This window comes from Orcinus orca, chromosome 11 (assembly GCF_937001465.1).
Source record: "Orcinus orca chromosome 11, mOrcOrc1.1, whole genome shotgun sequence".
Classification (NCBI taxonomy): domain Eukaryota; kingdom Metazoa; phylum Chordata; class Mammalia; order Artiodactyla; family Delphinidae; genus Orcinus; species Orcinus orca.
The window spans coordinates 43,696,046-43,715,553 of NC_064569.1; the positions used below are offsets into that span (position 1 = coordinate 43,696,046).

Here is a 19,508-nt window from a genome sequence, read left to right on the forward strand (position 1 = left end):
CCTTAGAGGTATCTTCTTCCCAAGTCCAGTCTTGCTTCAATCAATTAAAATATAGCATACAGGGCTTCCCTGGTGGCGCAGTGGTTGAGAGTCCGCCTGCCGATGCAGGGGATGCGGGTTCGCGCCCTGGTCTGGGAAGATCCCACATGCCGCCGAGCGGCTGGGCCCGTGAGCCTGCGCGTCCGGAGCCTGTGCTCCGCAACGGGAGAAGCCACAACAGTGAGAGGCCCGTGTACCGCAAAAAAAAAAAAAAAAAAAAAGAATATATATATATATATATATATATATATATATGGCATACAAATCACCTTGATTTTTATAACCTGCCTCTTTAAAAATGGTAGTAAGAAGTATAATGTCATCTCCTTGGTTTCTGTCTACTTTGGAGCTTAATATGAATTGTGAAAAGTACAACTAAAGGACTCTAAGAATGTCAGTATAGGTATTAAGAGACTAACACAAGCAGCTACTGTTCTCTCTCAACAATGAAAGGGTACTGCTGTGCACTATTTGAAACTGAATCCAAATACTCTCCTCGTTTAGCTCAGGTACAGCTACCAGGAGAGCTAAGCATCATTTATTACCTACATTTGTTTATTCCCGGTAAGAACATTTGCAAATCACAGTGGCACTTCCAGAATACCTACAGAGAAAGGTAATCTTCCAGAAAGCAAATGCTCTCCTTGGGGTAGAGTGTGGAATCCCTGGATAAGATCAATATGCAGGATTCAGAGGCTCTCTAAGATAAGCTCAAAATTTTGAAACATGTCTGCATTTAACCTTTAACCATAACACTTGACCTTAACTGAAATTAAGGTACAATATTCAAGTGTTTACCTTCCACTGTTCACATTCCAAAGGGAAGGCAGCCTCTGAAGAAGGTCTCAAAAATAAGTAAGCTTCTTCTCCCAACTCCCAACTTCTGACAAGAGTTAAACAGTCACTTCTTTGTTCTAGTTTTTAGGAATGTCCAAAAATCTTCAGCAAACTAAATCCAGTCTAGTGAATCCTAGGCCCAATAAAAATCCTAAGCAGTCTCTGAAAGCTCCTGGACAAGACAAATTGGCTGCTTTAATCATTGGTTTACTAAAGAAAAACTGGGTTATCTATTTTGTGAGCTAACAAAATTAACATAGGCAGGCATTCTCCCATAGTGAGTGTTACACTCGCAAAGGTCAGATGTGTTGTGGTTAAGTTTTCGTAGTGGTGAGCAAAGAGGTGTCCTCCTAAAATAACATAAGGTTTTTCATGAATGACATGCTAGCCTTTCTTGCCCCTTTAGATATTTAAAAAACACAAAGTAACTATGTTCTATTTAATTCCTTTGTTGAGTTGTACTCAAGTAGCTAATTCTTTGCAATATGACTCATACCCCTTTTTCCTAAACTAGGAAGGAGCTCTGGGTTACAAGTGTAGTGTACACAGTTTGGGTTGTCATTACCCAAACGAAATCAAAAGGGTTTTGTATTTTCTAGTTAAAACTATTTTTAAATAAAGTTAAATGTGAGTTGCTGACTGATACTCAAACGTAAGTAACCAGAATTAGGAGAATAATGGGTGTTTTTTTCCCCTCCTCAATACATTATACCACCCACTCCAGAAGAAATGGTCTACTTACTCACTTATTCATACAGCTAGAAGAAGAAATACTATTGTACTAGGGCTTATCTTGAATCTGTTTTTAGAGATTGGAACTAAATAAACAGATAGCTCTGCTTCATTAAAGAGAGAATCCTGTTTTGTGTGAAACTTGTGGAAGAGGCATTCCACAAGAGCCCACTCCCCCTACAAACAATGCTCAACAGATCAGTTTTGGAATTATTGGTCAGTATGCTTCATCTGACTCCCTATCTATACCAGATCCCAAATCTCTTCCCATGCCAAATGGCTTTAAAACCAAACCACACCAAACCTGAAAAAAAACAACCAAACAAAAAACTGGTCTGGGAGGTTATGAAGTCTCCTTGTGAGGGTCAACAAGATGCTAGGATAGCCAGAGCCTTGAGTTCAGAAATCTAACTTATACACACGTCCCAGGGTAGTCAGCAGGGCCTTCACACATTTCAGCTTTGAAGCTTAATCAAATTTCACACACAGATGAAAAGCCTATCTCTTCTCCACACGTACATTAGTTCCTCCTCTCCATTCCAATCTTCACTCCTACGCAATCCACACCTGGTTTGACAGCTAGTACAATTTCTAGCTGGAATGTGGGAAAGAGAAAAGAAATAAAAGAAACCTACCCTAGGTTACAAATATTCAGGGAACAAGATGTCCTAAAGATTCTAAACAAGAATAGGGTATATTTCTATATATAAATGCTATCAACATCAAAGACTCAATAAAAAATGCACTAATCAGAAAAGGTCCATTCCTATAAATGTTAAAAGGAATTTGGTTCATGTGTGTCAGAGAACACAAATATATACACAGTTACTTTTTCCAATCCAAATTTCTTGCCTGCTTTAGCTGGATCCTTTAAGATAACTTTAAATGATTTTGTTTCATTAATGTAGAATGAGATATGAGTTCTGATCTTGCGGCTGCAGGTACTTAACCAAACTATCAAGCTATTTACAATGATGGTTTATTTGAAACAGTTCTTCTGAGCATGAGGATTCTTTCTTGCATCAAATGAGTAAGGACTCAAAGGGGGGAGGAAAAGAAAGGTACTTGTCAGTTTGAAAGTCACAAACAATTTATCTTTCTATAATTAGATTAGGAGAAAAAAATGAAGAACCCACTGTAGCAGGAAGAAGCAGAGTCTTCTAGGGTCTGGCATCTGCAAGGAAATAAGAAAAAAAAAAAAAAGAGCTCTTAGTTCCTATCAATGACAAAAGCATCAACTACATCTGACAATGGGCCACACAACTACAGTCCAATTAGTCTCCTGGTCTGCTGGAAGAATCTGTTGTTGCTAATGGCAGAACACCAAGTACTTTCTGACCCTTAGCTCTTTAGTATCACTAAGCACACAGAAACTTGTTAATTGAATTAAAAACATTCTATACAGAGATCAACGCACACTTGTTGTGTCAACAGTTTTCACGGGTGAGGAGAAAATCAGAATTGACCATCCAGGCAATTGACTTCTGCAGACAATTCTGGATTAATTCCAATTAACTTATATTGATCTTTTTCTCTTCTCATATACCCATCTACTCAGTAATTCAATAATATTTTTGAGCTGTTACAATGTACATCATGGTATTACCTGCTTTTGAGGCACTTACCTAGTAAAAATTGGAGTTGTTGATAAAAACACAAATGGGATAAAGCATTTAAGTGCAAGGTGAACAAACCCTTTTCAGGCATGTGCATTAAAAAAAATTCTCCACCCATTCTTAAGTTTCTTAAGGGAATAAGTCATGTCTTACATTTTTTTTGTGTGTGTATCTATCCAAAGAAGAGAGTTCTGCAACAACAGGTATTCAAAAAATGATGCTTTATTTTTATTAAGGGGATAAGAAGGTCTTTGGCTGTTAAAGGATTCTTTTTTTGTTGTTGTTAAAGGATTCTTACCTATTTTTTTCCCCTTATTCCTCACGGGTTACATAGAAAAAAAAATTATCAGTGTGTAAGGAGTTTATTAGCAAAGAGTTAAGTTCCAAAGCAGAAAAATGTTTAGTCTTAAGTGATAGAAGTTTCTCCTAGGCTTTCACCGTAGAGTAGCCATTTTTACTAGGTAACTATCCACACTCTATGAACACAAGCATCTCATGCAGTGTGTCAGAGAAGGATTCAAAGTTCACCATTTACCCATGTCTGTGTATGCTTTCTTGACACACCCCAGTGCAGTTGTGTCTTTCCCTTCTGGGATCAAATCCAACTTTCTGGCTTCCAGATATATTCAATAATTTGATATCAGAACCTACCAAGAAAAATGGCCAGTACCTACAAGCAACTGATAAATATTATTGTTCATAGCTAAGGGGTGTTTGCTTTTAGAATCTCTTTTCTGCTTCTTACCAGAAGAAACATCAGTTTTGGTACTAAAATGAACCCTAACTTGCAGGAGATCCATCTACTTCACTGTCCAGAGAAAGTAACCATCTACTTCACGTCCAGAGAAAGTAAATGGACTAGAAGGCAACAGGCCAATTACTCATTCATTCAATAAATATTCGCTGAAGGCCTACTATCTGCAGGACAGTGGGGATTATCAACCCATTCCCAGCCCAACAATATTCCTTCTGCCAGAAGCAGTGTGGCCGAGCAGCCTCAGCCAAGACAGCATCTGGAGCATCAAACCTGGCTCTGCTATGGGTACATGGGGTGACCTCAGAGAAAGGCTTCATCTGTGAAAACTAAAAGATTCTGGACTCTTTATATAGATTTTGTGAGGTTCTGCTAAATCAAATATTCAGATAAGATCAACAGTGAGAGACTCTTAGAGACCCAAAACTTTAAAGTTCTCATTCAAAAGAGTATGAATTTTTGATGAGTACTAAACTGTACTGCACAGGGGAAGAACTGCAGAGCAGTGAAGCACAGTTGTTTGATTAATCTCAGTCCATTAAAAAGGCATGATAGTCTAGAATGCAACTTTGATAAAAAAAAAAAGAAAAAGGAAAGAGGCAGTGCACACTAACATTAGGGAAAGCAACTTGGCATGTAACGGAATTCTAATTTAACTAGTAAACGCCTATGCATTAGCGTGTAAAGCCATAACAGAGGCTATATACTTAAAAACACAGGCACATACAAAGCTTTAATTTGGTACCATAATCTGAAAGAAAATTGGACCCAAATTGCTTTATGTCCAGTTAAATCTTGCTACCATCTGGAAAAAAAAAATAGTGAAATAAAACTGGAATACTTACTTGAGATAGATACTCAGTTACTGTGCATTTCCATCTATGGAGTAGAAATATTTCAAAATAAATACGCCATGTCAATTGAAAATCACTCCATCCCCTATTCTTACTAAACACGAATGACTTATTCCTGGGGTATATGGAATTATAATATAAAAGGAGAAGAATTTAAAATTAGCAATTGGATTCCACTCAAGAGCATGGAAAAAGGAAATAGTCCTCTACCTATCAAGCCTTATGGCATATGATTTGGTGATCTCATTTTTGGAGAAATGCAAGTATCCAAAGGGAAATGTTTTAAAGGGGATACTCTAGCCATTTAAAAATTAGCTCAAACAGTAGCAAAAACTGAAATCAAGAGAATCTGAATTTGGGGGCAACATTAGGAAAAGAAAGTTTGTATTAAATAAAAATGACAGCACCTTGGGTGTACCATATGTGGGAATTTCTTTACTAGGGTGGTATGACATGAATTTCATACCTGTTTACTCAGCATGGTCTCTGAAGCCTAGGAAAGACATCTGAATACCATTCTTATGGTGGTTCTTACGACTTATTACTTTCATTTTGTCTCTACCCATTACCTTTTAGGCCCTTGCAATCCAATTTCTAATCCCAATTCCCTATCAATATTATGGCTTGAAAATCAGGGATGATTTCCTCCTAGTCAAAATCAATAGCCTTTTTACTGGTCCCCAAATTTACCCATGGTATTCGATGTCAGTGATCACCCCATCTTGAAAATATTCTTTATGCTTCTGTGATCTTGTCCTTTCCTGCTACTAACCAGGAGTAGGGGGAAGTGAGTGAGGTGCTTGGGGTGCAAAATTTAAGGAGGCACTCACTCTCAGTGTCATGTGGGTACTAGGTGTTCAGACTGAACATGTCCTTGAATAATCAAGACCAACTGTATTTAGCACAACAAACAGAGTAAAAGCATTTTGCCTCTATTTCACTTACTGTTTTTCCATGGCAGAACATATGGCAGAGACTTGGGAACACGCATGCCTGAAGCCAGGTTACTCTTATGTTCCATAACTATGTTGCTTGCGGGGCTGCAAAAAGAAAGATGAATTTGACTATATGTATTCTTCAGGCAGGCACACACAAGACAATCAAATGCGTTTTTTGTAATTTGGGGAAAAACAACAACCTACATTCTGAAATGTAAACACATTTCCATCAAAACATTCTCACAATGAGAATGATTACCAGCTTCTCTGGAAAGCTCACTCTTCTGTACAGGCATTAAGATGAGTCTAACCATTTTCATTTTCCAGAAATTGAGATAAACAGCAATGCCATCTACTGTTCAGTTGTATGACAGGCTCATGAACTCAACAGATAAAAGAGATAAAATAAAATGCCAAGACAACCAAACTAAACGCAACAAATCTCACAGAACTGAGATAAAATTAAAATTGTACCAATGGAATTCATCTTTAAGTTTTTCTATCTCAGTGCATACACAGACTAAGATACATTTATTATAACTAACTGACTTCAGGAGCTAAAAAATAAAAATTGATAAGTGTTCTATTTGAGGAAAAAAATGAAGTCTAGCATCTAATTCCCTCATTTTCTAATCCAGAAATATTCTCATTTGGGTTTGAAACATGATCTTTTTTTGCCACGCAGCTTATGGGATCTTAGTTCCCCAACCAGGGATTGAACCTGTGCCCTCGTCAGTGAAAGCATGGAGTCCTAACCACTGGACTGCCAGGGAATCTTTTAAGGTTTGAAGATCAAATAGTAATGAAAATTCTTAAGAGGTTTAAATTAGATACAAAATCAGTGGGAAGAAGAGATGCGTTTTCTTTCCTACCCATTTGGTATTATGGATTGCCCAATCTCAAGTCAAGAACTTCTGGGCTTCCCTGGTGGCGCAGTGGTTAAAAATCCACCTGCCAATGCAGGGGACACAGGTTCGAGCCCTGGTCCAGGAAGATCCCACGTGCCGCGGAGCAACTAAGCCCGTGTGCCACAGCTACTGAGCCTGAGCTCTAGAGCCCACAAGCCACAACTACTGAGCCTGCGTGCCACAACTACTGAAGCCCACGAGCCACAACTACTGAAGCCTGTGTGCCTAGAGCCTGTGCTCTGCAACAAGAGAAGCCATTGCAATGAGAAGCCCGTGCACCACAACGAAGAGTAGCCCCCGCTCGCTGCAACTAGAGAAAGCCTGCACACAGCAACGAAGACCCAACGCAGCCAAAACTAATAAATAAAATAAATTTATTAAAAAAATAGAACTTTTAAGATTACTTTTTCCTTAGACACTAGTTACCCAGAGTAAAAATGATACATGTGGTATAGCTAGAGAATTTTTTCAAAGCATTAAAATAATGTGAACTTAGCAAAAACTCCAACTAAGACATAAGAATGGCTGGCGCCACTGTCTCCCTTACTAGACTATAAGCTAGTATTTTTGTGTTCCCGTGGTAATTAACACAAAGCATGTGACCTTTTTATGAATCAAGGAATAAATAAGGAAAAAACCCCACCAAAACTATATCTAGACTAAATTACCACCAAGTAACATCATCAAGGAAAGAGGTCAATACATGCTTTGGTGGCTTCTATTGGTAACAGAGCACTGTGATTCTGGGAGGAAGAGGTGGGAATGAGACCCTTTCATTTACCTGTTGTTGCCACAGTAGTTGGCTTCGCCCCAGACAAATGGGGTGCTGGTCTGTTCCCACAAATCTGCCAAAGGAAGCAAAACATGGTTTGTGGTACTACTAGGTAAAACACCAATTCATGCTAGTTGAATTTGTAAGATGAGAAATAATAAACATAAGCTTAGAGAAGCAAGTAATAACTGATCAAGTACATGGCCTAAGTGACAGAGTAGCAAGAATTTAATTGAAGGATATAAACACAAGTGACATAAATAATAATAAATGTGCCTAGTAGCAACCAAACACAGATGGTACAACACAATTTATGGAAAAAAACAGATGTAAAGAAATGCTTTTTCCAATCAAGAGGGATAGGCTGTTCCACGTGTCTGCACAGAGAGAAATATGTGCTTGTATTGGGGCCCAATAAAAATAACAAGTCATTCTGAACAACATGGTATGTTCATAAAAAAGGAAAATATTCCTTCTGTCTAAAGCAAATGACTTGAGATTTTGACATTGTGAAGAAAAAGATGTAGAAGCATTTCACCTTTATCCCAGTCTTCATCGCAAGGAGGGCACTGCCATGTGCTCTCAGCCAGAGCCTCTTGTCCAAGGTTCCTGGTTTGGCTGACTGCAAGACAATAGAGATTCTGACTTAACAAGGGAACACTGCCAAGTTATTATGTTTAAAGGGGTTAGTGGCTTAAAAGGTTGCAGGGTCTTTGTTTCTGAAAAATGGATGGGATGAAAGCTAAACAGAGAGGTCTTATCCCCTTGCCAACAGAAGACAAGAAAGAGAAGCAGAAACAAAGATGTTTGCCATATTTATGGTAATAAAAGAATTTTCATTTTTAGATGAATTATTAGCAAAATGAAATCAGGTTGTTCAGAAGAGAAAGCAGTCTGACAAACACAACCTGACAACCTTTTGCTGCTAAAATAAAAATCTCAAAGGCAGAAAACCATTGTTCTTCTGAAATGATGAAAGCCAAAATCAAGATGATAACGTAGCATCATATAAATTTGAAGGGGCTAACCTCCAACACTGAAACATTTAGCTAGTCAGTCTTACCTACATCCTGCTCAATACAGCTTTTGTCATCACAGCTTGAGATATGATGACTGATTTCAGCCCGAGGAACCTGATGGCGAGCATTGAAGGGACAAGTAGCCAGTTTGTTTGCGATGTCAGGATGATTCTGTGAAAAAAATTAAAGGGGTCCGTCAATAAGCTTGTGGCTTAACTTGGTAGGTAAACTCATAGTAGAACATTAAGAGGGAATTATTTATCACTCATATGGACCATAGAGACATTACCTCGGAATCATCAAAAGCTAAGCCTCTTTGTTATGATTATAAAGACTGACAACACAGATATTGGGGTTAAAGTGGCTTGTATGGAAGTAAGCAGTGAATTTAGGATGGGGTATTTGAAACATATCTTCACCCCGTTTACTTCTCAGGGTCACAAGATTCAGGCGGCACAGCCTGTAATGGTAGAGCTCTCTGGACATCTTTGAAAGCTGATATTCAGGACGAACAGCAACACTAAAACACACTTAGTCTGCATTGCAGTAGTGCCCCTGCTACTGCAGTACAATAGTGCAGGAAAACAGCTGTTGGAAGGGAGCTGCAGAAGAGGCAAACCCAATGATTTTTCAGATTAACACAGGAACGCTTATTTAAAGTAATGATGCCTGAAATGAGGCTCTGAACAATTTGACCTTTATTTCAGCTATTTCACTAAGGAAAAGTCCAAATGATAGAGAACTCTGCTGACCAAGTTCTTTATTTTAATACAAAACAAGAAAACAAAACAAAATGTTTAATATCACCCAAATCCTATGGTAAGTTTACCAGCAATTAAGAAATTTATTAGGAGAAGCAAAAGATGTATCATAAATGCTACTCAAAAAAGTAAAAATAATGTAAAGTGGGGAGAAGGGTGGAAAAATACAGGGGATGGAGAAAATTGTGAGGGCAGGTATCTCCATGATTTTTGTAAGGGATATCAGGCATTCGAATGCAAAGGTTTTGTAGCTGAAGATTAAGAGCATTAGAATAGGGGAGTTATGACAATGTCTTCTTACCACTTGGACCCCTTTCCCAACCTTTATCCTTGGAACATTTTTGAGAGCCTAGGGGAGGAAGTTGTGGTAGTATTTGCTAGTCCATATTGCCCAGGTTCAACCTTAAGGAATCCTTGCTCTAGAGATTAAAAGGAGCTGAGAAATAATCAACAATGGCATTATAATCATGTCTCCAGGACTGCAAGAGAAACATCCTTTGAAGAATGTTAATGCATACTTGAATTGTATGCAGGTTTAGATTAAATACTAAAATTGTTTTCCAAGCATAAATCCTGGCAGAAATTTGGCCTCTGTATCTGACATCTATATTCTAACAATCCTTTCAAACTGCCTCAATTAATATATCAGCATTAAACTAGCTTACATCAGCTAAGTCTACAAAAGGGTGACCAGAGGAAAAAAAAATCTTTGAGCTGGTTTTTTTTCCCCCAAAGATGCTTACTGTTGAAACTTGGAGAAAGTTATTTTTAGGAATGATCTTTTCTTGGGTTAACCTCTAGCTGTTCAACTTCTCTAAAATTTCTAAACAAACAAAAAAATCAGAAATAAGTGTATTACAATACTCAATCCTTATCAGGACAATGAACACATCAAATTCACAAGGCAAGAGGGATTTCTCACTGCTAGCAAAAATTAGTGTTTCCTTTTTACAAAGGCTGCGAAGATTCTTGAGAAGCTGTTTATGAAGGGTGCTCTGTCACTAGTGGGGGGAAAACCAAAACAAGAAAAAACTTACATATCCAAGAAATAAACAAATTCTTTTCTATAAATATTGGTATTTAACCCAAAGCAATTCTGGCATTCAGTTAAAACATTTATGCTAAAATTATTTGATATTTACAAAAGTTGGCTTTTAAAAAGAACTCAGGAGGGCATCACAGGGCAAATTAAGAAAATAATACCCTACCTTTCTGCACTTGATAAGATGATAAGGAAACCTGCAGGCCCTGATCTGGTGGTTTTTATCATAGGGGCATTGTAACAGCTTTTCAGGGTCCAGGGTATCGACTGAAAGAGAGAAAAATAGGGTAAGTATACAGCTTAAAAGGCCCTTGTAAAACTTCAGCATCCCCGGCACACTGGATTTTTTCAACAGAATCTGTAAGAGTTCAACAAGACAGCCTAACGACGGCTTGGAATTTTTTTTTAAAAGGGTGACTAAACATCTGAAAATAAAAATGTAACTGTGAGAAGATAAAACTGCATTATCATCGAATCTTCATTAAGTCCAGCAAAACCAGCAGTCATGGGGTGGGGTCTTGGTTCAGATTTGGTTGTACATGAATATTGCTGTTTTCATTGTTGGTTACCCTTATTATAAACAAAAAAATTAAATGAAACATCTTTTCCTTTTCTAAAAGTGCTAATTCAGTGTCATAGGACTTGCGTGGTGGCGCAGTGGTTAAGAGTCTGTCTGCCGGTGTAGAGAACACGGGTTCGAGCCCTGGTCCGGGAAGATCCCATGTGCCGCAGAGCAACTAAGCCTGTGCACCACAACTACCGAACCTGCGCTCTAGAGCCCACGAGCCACAACTACTGAGCCTGCATGCCAAAACTACTGAAGCCCACGTGCTCTAGGGCCTGTGTGCCGCAACTACTGAGCCCGTGTGCTGCAATTACTGAAGCCCGTGTGCCTAGAGTCCGTGCTCCACAACGAGAAGCCACCGCAATAAGAAGCCCACGCACCACAACAAAGAGTAGCCCCCACTCGCCACAACTAGAGAAAGCCCACGCACAGCAATGAAGACCCAACACAGCCAAAAAGAAAAAAAAGTGCTAATTCAGGGTCATTCTTATCTCTAGCTAGTTCAACCAGAGCTTCCCAGCCAGTATGTTGAAGGTTGGAATGGACAGTGTACTGATACACTGCCGTGGGGGTCCATTGCATGCGTGTCCCCTATTCCCCAACCAGTCCTAGGGTAAGTTGAGGGTAGTTAATCCCCTACACTAGCATCCCTATTTACTAGTATGCTATGACATGAAAAGAGTTGGTAAGCATTGCTCTATATCAGTTATACGTTCTATGGAAGCTTGAGAAATATTCATTGATAGATTTCTTTTTCGTCTGTCTGCTTTAATGTACTTCTATAAGTAGTTCCTGATCTTGGTTAATCTAGTTACCTCTCAAATGAAACCAATACCTTTACCAGATCGGTGGTTTTACTTTTCATATTTTGGAACATAATGAGAGAAAGACAGAGAATTCTTTAACCTAGTGATTATCAAACTGGCCAGATAAAAAAGTAGAATAATCTGCAAAAAGAGAACCCGAAGTTATTAAGACAAATGCAGATACCTTAAAGGGGCTGCTGTGTGAAAGAAAGCCCCTAACCTATATCACGCTATTTAAAAGTACCCTTAGAAGACTATACTTTTAGGGACCATTTCAATAGTTTGAATAGAAACTAGAGAAGTTTCTCTGAACATGTACAACTATCCTTATGTTCTGCAAAATGTCCAGGCTGAGCCCCAAATTTTAAGAAGCCTGGTTAAAGAAGGGAAATTAAATGGTTAAGCACATTCTGAATATATTATGAGGACAAGAGGCAACCTAATAAAATGCTGTTGCCACCACTGAAGGCAATAATAAAAGTGAAATAAGATAAACAATTCACATTTGATAAGAAGCTTATAAACCAGGAGACTGCTACGAAAATCAGAAGCTAGTGGGGAATTGAAACAGACAGCTTCACTGGAAGAGTGGTAAACATGGGATAAATTGCTAACCATGATCGTGATGCAAATGAGCCAGAAAGGTGACTTGAAGGACAGAATGAATAGGAACGAAAAGTCTTAAAGGACAAGCAGGCTTATTATGCCAGCTAGGCTCATCCTGACCAGCAATCTTTTCATATTTCTGAAGCTTCAGGACACCCGGGAAGAGTGTACAGATGAAATTCTTGTTAGTTTTCCTTCATTTAATCCATTCCATCACTAGCAAACGATACACCATGTCAGCAGCTGACAGAGACTGGATGTACTTTATGATTCATACACATTTTACTGCCCATACAGTGGTATTCATCAGAGTTGATAATGATAGCTTCCTACCAAAATGCTTTACTTTTTGGTCTCTGATAACTTAGGTCAGCTCTAAACTGTTTTGTGTTTTTTTTGTTTTTTTTTTTGCGGTACGCGGGCCTCTCACTGTTGTGGCCTCTCCCGTTGCAGAGCACAGGCTCCGGACGCGCAGGCTCAGCGGCCACGGCTCACGCGCCCAGCCGCTCCGCGGCATGTGGGATCTTCCCGGACCGGGGCACGAACTCGTGTCCCCTGCATCGGCAGGCGGACTCTCAACCACTGCGCCACCAGGGAAGCCCTAAACTGGTTTTTTAGATTAAATTTTTTAAAATTTTATTTTTAATTAAAAATTTTTAATGGTAATAAGATACACATAACATAAAATTTATCATCTTAACCATTTTAAAGTATACAGTTCAGTGGTGTTAAGTATATTCACATTGTTGTGCAACCAACCTCCAGAAATTTTCATCTTGCAAAACTGAAACTCTATACCCATTAAATAACTCCCATTTCCTCCTCCCTGTAAACCCTGGCAACCACTATTCTACTTTTTGTTTCTATGAGTTTCACTATTCTAGATACTTCATATATGTGAAATTATATGGCATTTGTCTTTTTGTGACTGATTTGTTTCACTTCCCACAATGTCCTCAAAGTTCATCCAGAGTATAGCCTGTGACAAGATTTCCTGTACCTATTTTGCTATTTGCTTTCTTTTAACTTAACATATCTTTGAACTCCTTCTATGTCAGTATGTTAAGAAATGTTTCACTGCTGCATACGGATGTACCATAGATTCTTAATCAGTTCCCTTACGGATAGACATTTAAGTTGTTTCCAGTTTTTTACTCTTATATACAATGCTGTGACTAGCAATATAACATATACTTCTTTGTGCATTGTACGAGTATTTCCCTTGGGCAGATACCTAAGAGTGCTACACGAAGTATACACGCATTTAAAGTTGTAATGAATACTATCAAACTGCTCAGCAAAAATCTTGCGTGGCTTTCTGGGAATATAACTTAATTTGGAAAACAAAGCAGGCCCTGTAGACAACCTTCCTCCAAGAGCATAGACTCAGATGTTCCTCACACTTGCATAGAGCCCAGAACCCATGGTGAGAAATGGAGGAAACTTCACAGAAATAAGGAACTAGACTTGACGAGAGTATCTTCAGCTAAGAGGTACTGCCCAAAGACAGAAGCTGGAGATCTTCAGGAATCTATCAGATTAACGTTAGAGTTTTAGGTCACTTTGGGAAAAAGGTCAAACATATTCTAAAGCACTGTTTCTCACTTTAACATGATTCCCAGTGTTAAATCACTTGGGGACTGTGTTAAAATACAGATTCTGATTCAGCAGGTTTGAGATGAGGCCTGAGGTTGTGCATTTCTAACCTACTTCCAGGTGATATTTTTCTTTTTTTTAGTCTTAAAACAATGAAGCTTTATTAAGAAAGACATAGATAAAGAAATGCTATAGACTTAAAGGAGCTGATTCTTCACAAGCCAACTTATTTATTTATTAAACTTAATCACAAAACTTAAATAAAATTGTAAACATACAGCAAAATTCACCATTTCCTTCTTTCTTTAACAAACATCTACTGATTATCACTACGTAAAAAAGTCTGTTATGTAGCAATACAGAAATTAAAAGAACCAGGTGATATTTTTCTAAGAAAAGAAAAATCACCACTGACAAAAGTAATGAATAGAGATATAAAGGGGAGATGTTGCTTTCTAATTTAATAGAGTAGTAAGCTTCCAAGAATAAATAAATATAAATCTCTCATATCTATCTCACATGGAAATTTCAGATTTTAATTAACACATTTTTAGAAAAATTAAGGGGGTGAAGGAGGAAGCCCTAAGGAAGATCAAGGAGAATCAGATCCATTATTCTCAAAGTATGGTCCTCAGATTAGCATCATCACCTGGGAACATGTTAGAAATGCAAATTCTTGGGTCCCAGACCTTCTGAATCAAAAATTTTGGGGGTGGGGTCCAGCAACCTGTGTTTTAACAAGCCTCCCAGGTGATTCTGCTGCATGCTAAAGTTTAAGAATCTCTATTGTAGATATTTAATAAAGATTGTTTCCATGTAGTTTCTACATGTTGGTGATAAAGATTCTATTGGACTCTTCCTTGAAGGTAGAATGGGACTAAAATACCCTTTAGTTAGAACTTATTAATTATAGAGATTCTGAACAAGACAGAAAGTAGGAAACAAAGGAGGCCTTGTTGACGAGTTTTATCCACTCAGATGTTCCTCAAACTTGGTCAGGGTCTAGAAACCATAGTGCTTTGTAGTAGCAAGTAGGGCACTACATATAAACAACATATAAGACTCTGGTTCTGACTCTGTCCCCAACTACCTATGTAACTTTAAGGCAAATCAATTAATCTAGGTTCTGTTTTCTCAGTTGTAAAATTCGAATGTTGAATGAAATGATTTTTCAGGTCTCTTTTGGTGTTACACTTGTATGATCCTAGGTCTCCTGGTTCCCATTTGATTTGTTGGGCCATCTAGATTCCTGGATCACTCGAGAAACAAGAATCCTCCCTAGGATTTCTTTAAGTCTAAAAACTCAGTGTACATCAACATTACGTATATCATATTATCCCACAAAATAGAAAGAAACCAGTTAGTTAATGACTATCCCTGTGTCATTAACAGGAGAAACTGAAGTCCTGAGGAATGAAAATGCTTCATTTAATAAAAATATAGTTTAACACAGGTGTCCCAACCACAGCTTTCTCAAAGCTTGATGACTTCTCATACTTCTTTATTTAAATTTCAAGTGTCGTATTTCAAATTTGGACATTTCTCTACATTACTAAAACAGTCTCTGGGGAGACATTTTCTTCTCAGCCGTCTAGTGAGAAAAGTGAATCTTTCCCAACACAGTAAAAGTCTTGTCAGACAGAAAACTACATGTAAGTAATTTAACTTATTTTCTAAAAGCAAAAAGAAGTACGTACTGTAAGTTTCTTCCATGTTGGAAATGAAGGAGCCAAATCCAAGTGCTGGTGGGGGGGAAAAAAAAGCAATGGATCAGGGAATCAGAAATGAAATGTATCAAAAGTAGCCCTAAGAAGTGGAGTCAAACTTGGATTCAAAGTAGAATTGAAGTCACCCAAGTTCAATATAAAAAACCCTTATAGCACCTCCCTCCCCCTCAATAAATTTCTCCCCTTGAAGGCATTCTTTACTACTTTGAACCATTTTAACATCATTTGCCCAATTCACACTCTTGGAATAAATTCTAGGGCTCACAGTTAAGAAAAACCAAATATGACTACTAACTTAAACTGTATTCAGGCGATAAGATGTCAGTCTATGTTAAGTGCCATTACAACACCCTGTCACTGTTTACCATCTATTAGGGTTTGATGCTATTTAACATTAGAGGGGGCAAGTCAAGTCCACAAGAATACTGTTATTTAAACTTCAGGATAAACAAAGGAAAAGGGTACTATGTTAAAGCTCTCCTCTCAAGTCGTCAAAAATACAGGATGGGCAGGCTGCCAGTCTTGCTTCTCCCCCGGGGACCTGGGGATGCTGGAAGCCTGTGTCAGACTATACACTCAATCCATCCAATATGTCCAGAGACATTCTAGTTTACTACTTCTATGACTTTTCTTAAACATGATTAGGAAGTACCGTACTTTTTCCAGTGATGCTTTACCCCCCTCCCCAAATCTCCTCTGCTCAAATGGATAGACTTGGTTATTTAAATCTCTCCAGTTAATACTCATTCCCTCTATGCATTGAGGCAAAACTTCTGAATGTTAGGACTCGAGAACTGTCCATTTTATAGTTGACAGTCATAAAAGAACAAGTCTGTAACAGAAATGTGGAAGATTAAAAGACAAATTTTTTTTTAGTTTCAGTCCTCTTCCACCTGAGATTCCCCCCTATTGAGCTCTGTGATTAAATAAACTTATCATTATAGAAAAGACTAAATTTATATAAAACCATCTCCATAGGAAACTTCTGAAAACTGGCTAGGTTTACATCTATTGCCTCTAGAGCCAGCTCTCCTTTGCCACCTCATACAATTCCACACCCCTTCCCTCCATTCTATGACATAAGCAGCCTTGGAACCTATGATAGGAAATACAAGTGATCAGCTGGAACTCATTCAGTTATTTGCTGCAGAGCTCATTTGTAAATGACAATCATCGGTGAAACTGTCATAAAAAATATTTTTCATGTCTGGATTAAGAAATTCTGACATTCCTTTTGACATGTTACACATAGTTACTTTATACTTTTTCAACAACAAAAAAAGAGAATTGGAAGAAAGAATCAAGCACTATGTTCCTTGATTTTAAGTCATTTAAAGGAGCAATCAGTGCCAGTTTCATCAACTTGTAGGGAGCCACCCTATCCTTTGGGGGCAAAAAGACTAAATTACACAAGATTAAGGGCACTGGAATCTATAGCCTCATCATTCAGCCCTGTCCATCTAAGTATCTTCCGTATTAAACTGTTAACAAGTGAGTCTTTTACGTTTTTCCTAGTACTAGACATTGGTGTAATGGACAAATGACACTTAGCAGGCAAGCTTGGGGGCTGGTTGCAGCCTGAAGCAACTGGTTACACTCTTAACCGAGCTGGGGTCTCGGTAAAACCATCATTTTTCTTCCTTTAAACAAAACAGAGTCGATTTAAACAATGGGACTAAATAAGAGAAGGTGGGGAAGATGGTTAACTTAAAAGAATGGAGACACAGGAGCTAGGGAGGACCTCGAGGGGACGAAGCAGCGGCGGCACCACAGGTTGCCAAAAGAGCCGCGCTGAGAACCCACGAGGCCGAAAGCTCTGGGCAGAAAAGGGAAGATCCTAGAAGGTGAAGGTATCCCAGCCCACTAAAGGTGAGGTCTTTGGAGGCCCCAAGCCGGGGCCCGCGCGTCATTCCTACCTCGGCCGAGTCACACTCCCGCTCACACTCGCCTTCACCCCACACCCGCGCCCAGCAACGCTCACTTCCGGCCCCTGACGTTAGGGGGTGGGGGTGGGGCCCCCACTTCCGGTGACGGAGGCTGGACTCTGACCGAGCGAGGCGCGGGCTGTGCCGAGGGCCTCCTCGGCTCTTCCACCCCTGCCTCCCACCTCGGGCCGTCGTCCTCTGGCCCCCGGAATGACCGTGACCTTGCGTGGGTGGAACTCGCGCTGCCCCGCCGGGCTCTGGGGTGGCCATCTTAGAAAGGAGAACGAGTGCTGAGACATGGGCGCTCGAGGAGGGGCGGGACTCATTAGGGGTCCATCGATGGGTACTGGTGAGAACGAAGCCTTGTTTGTGGAAGTTGTCTAGAGAGAAAGATAATTTAGATTTTGACTGGAAGGAAGAGGAAAATTGAAAAGGAGATAAGCAGACACAACAGGCCCCTCTCCCACCCACCCCAACGCCCCAAAACGAATCACCAAGGACAGGAATCTAGTTGTTTTTGTTTAGCACGCATTGTAGGCAGAATTTCAAAATTCAAAAGTTGATAATGGTTTATCAGAGAATGGTGGTGGGATGGATGCCCTAGTCAGATTAAAGCGAGTTTTAGAGTTGAGGAGAGAGCTCGAGGTAAAAAGGGCCAGAAAGTTATAATTTGATAGTGGAAAAGGAAACATATATTGTGAGCCTTTGTTCTGGAAAATGTGATACCCAAAAAAAAAAAAAAAAAGAAAAGGTGCAAGCGGTGGTTCTTGTCTCCAAGGTGCTAGGAAAATAGGCCCCAAAGTGAAAGGTTAAATGGTAGTGTAACAGATGCCAAAAAAGTTGTTGAGACTGTAAATTCATATTAGGAGGAAATCAGTGGGGCCCAGAGTCACCTGGGGAAGGCTTTGAGAAAAAGGACATGTGGCCTTTGAAGATTAGACAGAAAAAAGGAAGAGATTGACACTACAGGTAGATCTGGTAATAATAGTTTTCAAAACCAAGAAGTAAGAGATGTGATATGACAAATTTTTGTAAATCCCAAGGTAGGCAGTCTGGGAGCTCAGTCTGGGTGCTGAAATATTGGGGGTTTTAGAACATTTCAGTGGTTTCTGGAGCCTAAATATGATTTAGGAGAACTTATCCTGACAGCATGAAATTAATGTGGCTTCAGTGAAAAGGGTCGTGGGACATTTTATCTTTACATGAATAATATGTAAACATTGTTACCGGGTTTTTTTGGGGTTTTTTTGTCCGCACCACGCAGCTTGCAGGATCTTAGTTTCCTGTCCGGGGATGGAACCCAAGCACCCTGCACTGGAAACACGGAGTCTTGACCACTGGACCGCCAGGGAAGTCCTGTTTTTTGTTTAATTATCATCCCTTGGGCTGAATAGAGTGTGCTTCACAGCCTTTGGTTCATATTAAGACCCTAAAAAGAAATGTGTTGATGCAAGCAGAGCCCAAGCCTGCTTGTTGCAGGCTACTGTTTGTTTTTTTTTTAACAAATTTATTTATTTATTTTTGGCTGCATTGGGTCTTAATTGCTGCACGCGGGATTTAGTTGCGTCAAGTGGGGGATACTCTTCGTTGCAGTGCATGGCCTTCGTCATTGCGGTGGCTTCTCTTGTTGTGGAGCACGGGCTCTAGGCACGTGGGTTTCAGTAGTTGTGGCACGTGGGCTCTAGAGTACAGGCTCAGTAGTTGTGGCGCACAGGCTTAGTTACTCTGCGGCATGTGGGATCTTCCCAGACCAGGGCTCGAACCCATGTCCCCTGCATTGGCAGGCGGATTGTTAACCACTGCGCCACCAGGGAAGCCCGGCTACTGGTTCTTAATCTTGCCTGCACATTAGAATCATCTGGGGAGCTTTTAAAACATATTGTGCCACGTTCCCCTCCCAGACCAATTAAAGGGTTGGGCATAGTTATTTTTAAAAATCTACCCAGATGATCTAATGTGCAGTCAGGGTTGAGAACCACTGACCTAGGCACTGTTTTGAACTTACAAAAGC

The 19,508-nt window shown here is 39.5% G+C and overlaps 1 protein-coding gene across 2 annotated transcripts; it reads right to left on the minus strand.

Moving 5' to 3' along the window:
• Nucleotides 1-2,685: 2,685 nt before the first annotated feature.
• On the minus strand, nucleotides 2,686-17,772 carry GTSF1 (gametocyte specific factor 1). Of its 2 annotated transcripts, none has more exons than XM_004274210.4 (9): nucleotides 17,489-17,772; nucleotides 15,543-15,587; nucleotides 10,439-10,539; nucleotides 8,514-8,640; nucleotides 7,989-8,072; nucleotides 7,460-7,523; nucleotides 5,778-5,872; nucleotides 4,824-4,857; nucleotides 2,686-2,782 (listed from the first exon to the last, which is right to left on the minus strand). In XM_004274210.4, exons 2-8 carry the CDS (start codon nucleotides 15,556-15,558, stop codon nucleotides 4,841-4,843), a joined length of 504 nt encoding a protein of 167 aa, XP_004274258.1. In that variant the 5' UTR covers nucleotides 15,559-15,587; nucleotides 17,489-17,772; the 3' UTR covers nucleotides 2,686-2,782; nucleotides 4,824-4,840. The 2 variants fall into 2 exon arrangements, with proteins under 2 accessions (XP_004274258.1, XP_049549833.1); XM_049693876.1 differs by lacking the exon at nucleotides 17,489-17,772 and adding an exon at nucleotides 16,230-16,375.
• Nucleotides 17,773-19,508: the final 1,736 nt, after the last annotated feature.

Coding starts and splice junctions, on each gene's coding strand:
- GTSF1 (XM_004274210.4), bottom strand. Junction 8,641..10,438: donor ATCTTATCAAGTGCAGAAAG/GTAGGGTATTAT, acceptor TTTTTTTCACAG/AATCATCCTGACATCGCAAA. Junction 5,873..7,459: donor AACTACTGTGGCAACAACAG/GTAAATGAAAGG, acceptor TTCTTTTTGCAG/CCCCGCAAGCAACATAGTTA.